This window comes from Gymnogyps californianus, chromosome 15 (assembly GCF_018139145.2).
Source record: "Gymnogyps californianus isolate 813 chromosome 15, ASM1813914v2, whole genome shotgun sequence".
In the NCBI taxonomy this organism is placed as follows: Eukaryota; Metazoa; Chordata; class Aves; order Accipitriformes; family Cathartidae; genus Gymnogyps; species Gymnogyps californianus.
The window spans coordinates 5,467,501-5,475,545 of NC_059485.1; the positions used below are offsets into that span (position 1 = coordinate 5,467,501).

At 39.1% G+C, this 8,045-nt stretch overlaps 1 protein-coding gene across 2 annotated transcripts in view; it reads left to right on the forward strand.

Annotated features, from left to right (window-relative positions):
- The window catches only part of GNA12 (G protein subunit alpha 12), a 44,411-nt gene extending 36,730 nt beyond the window's left edge, over positions 1–7,681 (forward strand). For both annotated transcript variants that reach the window (XM_050905722.1, XM_050905723.1), the window contains one exon: positions 362–7,681. In XM_050905722.1, coding sequence (XP_050761679.1) covers positions 362–931 — 570 coding nt within the window. In that variant the 3' untranslated portion in view covers positions 932–7,681. The remainder of the gene's footprint in view (positions 1–361) is intronic.
- The last annotated feature ends 364 nt before the right edge of the window (positions 7,682–8,045 follow it).

The following is an 8,045-nucleotide window of genomic DNA, read 5'->3' on the forward strand; positions in this document are numbered from 1 at the left end:
AATCCTTTCAGTGATGACTTGGTGGTCTGCTTTACTGAACACTACCTAAATGGCAATAACACTGTAGCTAAGAATTTCATAATGAAAAAAATAGACTTGAGCCTGAAAATGAGAGGCTTGAAGGATAAAAATGTGAACAAGTGCATTAGTCCTATATTTTTATTCTCATATGTCTCAGGATCTTCTGTAGCTGTTTACTAATGTATTGAGATTAAAATAATGGACTGTTGACCATTTCAGTTGAGTGTTCATTCATTAAAAAAACATGGCTCTTGCTGGTTTTTCCCATCGCTTCAATATTCTAGCATTAGCCAGCATTTTTCAAGAACTTTTTTTGACACTTTTCTCCTTTCTTTTACAGAATTATTTCCCCAGCAAACAAGATATTTTGCTGGCTAGAAAAGCCACCAAGGGGATAGTGGAGCATGATTTCATCATTAAAAAAATACCTTTCAAGATGGTGGATGTAGGTGGACAGAGATCTCAGCGTCAAAAGTGGTTCCAGTGCTTTGATGGAATAACTTCAATTTTGTTTATGGTCTCCTCCAGTGAATACGATCAGGTTCTCATGGAAGACAGGCGCACAAATAGACTTGTGGAGTCCATGAATATCTTTGAGACAATAGTCAATAACAAGCTTTTCTTTAATGTTTCTATTATCCTATTTCTCAACAAGATGGATCTTCTTGTAGAGAAGGTAAAGACTGTCAGCATTAAGAAGTATTTCTCGGACTTCAAAGGCGACCCTCACAGGCTAGAAGATGTTCAACGTTATCTGGTGCAGTGCTTTGACAGAAAGAGGAGAAACCGTAGTAAGCCGCTCTTCCATCACTTCACCACTGCCATAGACACTGAAAACATCCGCTTTGTGTTTCATGCCGTGAAGGACACAATCCTTCAAGAGAATCTGAAGGATATTATGTTGCAGTGAAGGAGAGCAGCCGAAGTTCTGTTAAAATTTGCTGGAGGGTTAGATCAAAGTTTTTATCCTTTCTTTATGGCCCTTGCATGTGGTGTAGGACCCATGCTAATTACTTGGCTCAGGAATGCTGTAAACTAGCCAGTCCAAACAGAGGAGCTATAGGCCGAAGGAGTCAAATGTTGATGTTAGCTACTGAATCATTTGGACTAGAAACACTACTGAAACATGGCCGTTGTAGGTTCCGTACCTAGTTTGGAATGCTGAATAACACAACCACCTTCTGCCTTCTTAGAAAAATCTCTGACAAACCATGTATGGAAGACACGTTGTTTTAAATGAATATGCTCATTTTTCAGAGACACTAGTAGTACAAACTGCCTTTTTTTGTAGTTTGGAGGTGCTGAATTGATCAAACTAATCTAAACGTAATGAGATCGGCAGCTGTATTGGAGAACGTTAATGGAAGTTCTGTTCTTAACCCTTAGGAATATAACCAGATCCTGTGTGCATGTTCAGCTTTGCCAAGGGTCTGGAATCCACTTACCAAGGTGGATGCACAGCTCTTGTCTGAAGGTTTTGCATGAGTCTCCTGAGGCAAAAGTCTAAAAGTGTATAAGGAAACCCGTGTTGGAGTAAATTGGATGGGAAGTTAAGGCCTTGCTGATACAGAGAAGGGTTTATTTTGCACTATGTGTAAAGGGTATTAAATCATGGGAAAAGTGATTTCCTTGGTGAAGCAGCCTATGCTAGAGCACCTGACCGTGTATCTGTACAGTGGGTGCTCAAGTGAGATGTACTTCATGGAAATTCAGCACTGTTCTCACACCTGCAGTTGGCAGTATTTGTGGAGGTTCAGTATCTCGTTTAACAGGGCTTTATCTATATTCAAAAGTTTGAAAGCTGATTAAACTCTTAAGCGAAGGTTTTGGTAGTACAGCAGCTGCTTGATTAGTTCCCAACAGCTGACCTTATAGGAAGACTGAACACCCTAGAGATCCCAGTTTTACAGCTGCACTGATGTATTTGGACAGCAAGACCTTGCTGTAAAATTAGCCTTTAATCTGTGTCTTAATGGGATCTTTAGCTTGTAGTAATGCACATGTAATTCTGAGTATAGTCAAGTTTGGAGTTGCCCGTTTTGGGCAATGGTTTGTGTGTAAAATTGCAAGAGCCTATGAATAATGTTGATATGAACTGTTAATTTCCTAGCGCTCTCAATCTGTGTAACTAACTGTCAGGTGCCTTTTTTGTGTACAGACATATCGGATCTTTTCTACTACAGTGGGGTACATGGACAAGCTGAAGATCTGCCTTTTATATCAACCTTGTAGTGCTATCCTTTAGGTAATTTTCAAACATAGTTTACTGCGCAATTTTTGTCATAGTTTTTGTCCAAGAATAAAACCTGGAGGGCTGTTTGTACCCGTAAAAAGTCAGCAGATTCCCTGGAGTTCTTACCCCCTTTGAGCCTGTAATGGCATGTCAAAACAAGCAACGTTTTACTTCAGCTGGTAATCCCATGGGAAATGTGGTCAAAAAAGGTCCTGTTGCGTTGTCCTTTCATGTTAATTTGGATAAAATCTGGAATCTTTCTTCCCATCTGAAGCTTGCAGATGTTCATATCAGTATTTTTGTGTAGTTTCCTAACGTAGCAGTCTCTTGGCTTTCTTTGTGCAGGCTTCAGAGTGGAAAAGATGTGGCTATTTCAGTGCTATGTAACGCGCACAGTATTGAGGTCAGAAGTAACTGAAAAGTTGCAGATGGGAAAATCTAACTTAAATTTGAGCAAACTTAAACAGGAATTAGCTTCCTTGTAACAAGTCTTATTTTTGCCAGGACCAACTCTGTCTTTTAAATATTTATTCATTTTTAACCTTGAAGGGGAAAAATGTCACGTGACTCTAATATTCAGATGGGGGGGAACTCTTAAGATTATTACATTTGAAAAGGTAAATGTTTCAACACAGTGATGCAAGCAAGTTTACTCATCATATAAGGTTCGTTTCTCTAAGCTAGCCCATTTGTTTGACTGAAGACTAACATCATTTTCAAAGCTTTCAGATATTCTTGGAGTTCTTTGTGGTGGTTTCCACTTCACACAAGACACTGGGAAAGAGGAGGCAATTGTGGGCTGACCTGACTTCTAGGTTGACTTGGCTTTATTTCCTAGTTTGCTGTGAGCTTTTTTCTTTCACTAAATTTTCTAGATGGGTTAATATTATGCTTGTTTTCTCAAATGAGTTAAACATTCCCTTTCAACTGTATTTTTTCTCAAGAATTACCTCAGTTTTATGTCTGAATCTACTGCAGGTTTACCTGGGAGGCATAGCATGGAATTTCCTGTTCTGTTTTTCTCTTCATGCTCATCCGTGGTTTTGTATCCTTAGTCACCTTACAGATTTAAAACTCTGAACAGAGCTAATAATGCAACTTATATTTTAAGTAACTTAATCTGCACCTGGAAGAGAAACAGCATGAGATATCTCATATTGAGCTCTCAAGCATTTTTTTGCATGATACGGCAGTTTTGCACACTAAATCAGAGTTTTAGGAAACCAGTCTGATCACCTCAGGCCCATTATTGCCTTTCTTCTTTTTATTGATAAAATGGGCCTAAGTGTGATGCTGTAGACTGCAGATGAAAGTCGGTAGTTTGGCTCTGTAGGCTCTGTGTTCTGCTGAACTTTGATAGTGATCGTCCACACCGGGAACCCAAGATCAGGAAACTCTTCTTGCAAAAGTCAAGCACTTCTCAAGTTTGCAAAGGATCTGGCCCATGAGTAAAAAGGACTTTTTTTTTTTTTAAGTAGCAGCTTTCTCTGCAAAATACACTCCACTTCTTGCCACACCTGAGAGGTTTTGTGTTTGGTTTTTTTTCAAGGTAAGTTGTAGTATAATAAAGCCAGAAAATCATATTATGGTAAATCAGTTAATTACTAAAGCAGAACTTAGGGAGGTTAGGTCGTACAAACATCTCAGGACAGGCTTGGTCGGTTGCTTAGTCCTTTCACAAGAAACAAATAGAAAACTTTATTTTAAGTGACATCCTGGAGAACTTTGCAGCTAAACACAGCTGGAGAGAACATCTTTTTTTGTTAACTTTATAGGCTTATTGTTCGTTTGGCTAGTCAGGAAATGGGTCACAGGCAGGATGATAATCAGATGGAGACCTTGAACAACTACTTTTTTAAAAAAAAAAAAACCAAACCCAGCGTTTTGCTGTCCCTCCTCTGACACCCGCAGGTCAATGACCAGTGATGGGGTGTTGCAAACGGGTTGTCTCTCGCACGGACAAAGAGAGGAAGTGCTTGCAGCATGTGCTTGCCGGAGAGACTTATGTAATCTTGCAGTTTAAGTAGAAAACCTAACTAAATAGGAGTCATTTATCAAAGGCTACTTTGTATTTGTTGTCCTCAAAATAGGCTTTAAGCTAATATAGCGTGTCAGTCAGTACCATTCCTTCAGATTGCAGTGCTGTCATTCTCTGAACAATTCTTAGATGGCATTACGAGGTGACGTGGTGAATTGGAATTAAAAAGGAAGAATAGTTTTCTGTAAGTGACATATTTAATAAGCAGTTGTCATTTTGAAGGAATGAAGTAGTTCTTAATGTTGAAAATGAATTAATATCGATTATGGAATGGAAATTACTGGCCACTCAGCTTTACACTACAACTCAAAGATGCTTCCAGTTTGATACAAAGAATTGATCTTCTTTAATATGGCAGTATAGATTATTTGACATATTAACTTGATAATATATTCTGTTTTTTAAAATACTGCTATGTAAAACCTAGAACTAGGCAAGCTCCTGAAGATGACCGTTTACAGGCTTTCTGAGCCAACTAAAGCCTGAACCTCAGCCAAGCATACAGAGTGGAGAAACTAACGGCAAAAAAACTGTAGGGAAATGGAGTCAGAAGAGCTCATCTGTATGTGGCACTGCAGACAAAAATGTAATTCCACTAGGATAGCTAAAGTAGTTTTTGGTATGAAAAACAGTGCATTTGAAAAGTGTGTCCCATCCTGTCCATGTGTCATCCTCCCATCCCCGTGTCCCTACCCTGCCCAGGTATTCAGCAGTCCTGGTTACTGTAATCTGCAAAGAATTGTAGAATTAAAGAAATTAAAAGAATAGACATGGAACCACTGAAGGAACTAGCAGCTTGCTTTAGTGACAGACAACTGCCTTCCACAGAATATCATTTTAGAAAACAAGCCCTTTGCTGCCTTTAAATGGCTGTCTTTGTGGATATTAACTTCATGTTTTGGAGTCTTTTCTATGTATGTACCTCTTTAGTTCTCCTGGAAAAAAATCATGCTGGTGCATGGAACTACAGGATTTCTGTAAAAGGCCCGTCTGATTTTCAAGGAGTGAGTTTTGACACCTGACTTAGCTTTGCTTGTGTCATCAAATTTTCAGGAGTACTTACTGGGTTGATAGACACTTAGATGCATGCCAGCTTGAGACACAAAACACGATCTGCAATAAATAACACCTCCATACAGTGCAGCTTGTCATGTAAGCCAAACACTGATCTCTCATGATGAGAACTATATTGATTCCTGTAAGTTTAGTAGTAGCCTCTCTTCTATATCACTTTTCTAGTATAAAATCACATGGTGTAGTCAGGGGTTTTAATATAGCACTGCCAACTCTTTACCTCAGTACACTCTTTATTAATTCTGTAACACAGAAAGTGGTGGGTAGGGTGTTTCAGTAGCAACTACAAAACATCTGTGCCTACTTTTGTAAATGAGTGTTTAACAGATTTCTAGGGAGCGTCCATTATGGATCAGGAAGACTGGCATGGTCTGGGCCAGACTTGGCCTGAATTAATATTGACTCCACACACTTCTAGATGAGGACTGTCTAGCCTAGTGAGGAAGTAATTGGCAAGACAACACAAGACCTAGTGCTTTTGAATATTACCTGTTTTGTAATTAGCTGAGGTGATCTCTGCTTTGTGCTGTGAAGTGGGCACTTCTTTGTTTTAGCACTAATCTTTTTTTACATAGATGGAAATGAGTAAAGCCAGGATATTTGGATGATATTGAAACTGCTGCTCTGCTAACCAGGTGATGCTGTCTCTTTGCTCATCTTGGTGGTTGGACATTTTAGCTTGATTCTTGACGTTTTTAATCTTTCTAATGGCATTTGGAAAGCAGTGTTGAAGTTTGTCTACGTGTCGATATGCTTATTTTCTTATTGGGTGGGGAGTATGGAGGTACTAGATTTGTCAGTGCTTAGTGGTTCTGTGCCTGGCTTGATGAGCTGTATTACAACATAGCTCTTGGCATATGTCCGAAGGTCATATCTTCTGTCTGATGTGAAAATATTCACAGTCAGAGAAAAGAGCAGCACTGACTTCCAAGGTGGGCATTCTGGTAAAAAAGCCAAAGTATGTTGGAAGGGAGCAAGAGAGGGGAGCTATTTTCTAAACAGATCCCAAAAGCTGGTGGTGCTTGAAGACTGACTGTATTGAAGTGAAATGCCATCTGCATTGACCCCAAAAGCTTTGAGTGACTCCAGAGAGGTATTGGCTGTGAATTAACAGCAGCAGGCCGGCAAGGCTGGCCCTGCTGCAGCTGCACACCCTTCCATTGTAAATCTCTCTTCGTCTGTTTGTAACTGGGTGCTAAAACTCAATTTCTACTAAAATACAGTACGCAGATCTCTGGCCAGACAGTGCATCTTACTCCTTTCTAACAGCTACTTAAACTTTCTTCAAGATACCAGAGTGTGAGAAGTATTCCAGGGGAATGGCTAGGTTAGAGACTGTTTCCATTATTTGAATAAAAACTACAACTGATGGAGAGCAAAATTTTTGGGTAAGGAGGACCTGAGAGAGCATCTATGAGGGAAGTAACAGGTTTTGAATAGCACTGCTTCTCTGCTAATACTTCCCGTCAATCTCTTGTGCTGAGCTTGTGTGCAGGTGGTTGGGCACAAAAGCTGAGAGAAGACAGCAGGGAGAAGGGGGATGTGGAAGAGAAATGATCTTTTGGTAGGTCATGAGACTTGGAAAGCATGGTTGGTGGACTTAGGTTTGAAAACGTGTTCAAACTCCCACTCGTATTGAAGCCATTAACTCTTTAGGATAATGAGCGTTCTTCCAGTCAACAGGTTTCGTTATCTGGAATGTGTAATGAGCTTGAATTGATGATACACGTTAAAAAGTATTTCTGGAGACTCCACTTAACAAAATGGCTAGTATTTATTGCTTTTGTGATGAGTTGTCTTGTTTATGGAATCAATATGTATGAAAGCAAACTGACAAAACACAAAGTTATCTCGTGACACAATCATGTAGCTAGGAAGCCAATTAACGTTATCTTTTATTCTGCAATTTACTTGCTCTCTGGTGCCTATGCATTGTAACACACATACTATGCAATATCATTCTTTTTTTAAACCAGTTCACTGCATTGGGCAAGAAAGGCCTGAGTTTAGCCTTAATTTTCTAACAGTTCACAGGAAAGTACTTTAAAAACAGTGACGAACTAAAAGAAGGTGAAAAATGCATAAAGTAAAAGCACAGTTCCAGACTGCTCACATAAGTGTCTTTCTAGCACCAAAACAGCATCCATGATAGAAGCAGCTACTTGCTGTAATAGTTTCAATTTATGAAAACTGTGTACTAGATAAAATTATATTGTGATGTGTAAAAAGTGTATTTTATAGCTTTGGTGACTTAGTTTACTGTTTTGTATATATGAATTTTATAAATCTATTAAAACTTGACTTGTTATACTGTTCTTCCTGGGTTTTATCTTTCAACAGAGTCTAGAGTGACACTTTTTGCTTTATTCAAAAATTTTCTGCAAAAGAACCGCTTTTTTAATAAATTACAGCATGGACTGCACGAAACTAGCTGTCATGCAATAAAATCTTGTTCTGTAATCTTTACGTATCTCCCACCTCCCCAGTTCTGGTCTGAATCATTCTTCCCGAGTGGGTCCAGGAACTGAAGGCTGGTGAAACATTAACCTATATAAAACTTCCACCTCATTCGTCTATAGCATTTCAGTAGCTGACTTAGGCATCAGAATTGATGGGAAGTGGAAGGGGAGACACAGCTAGAGTTTGTGCTTATGTATTTTAAGCTGAGCAAGAGAAGAT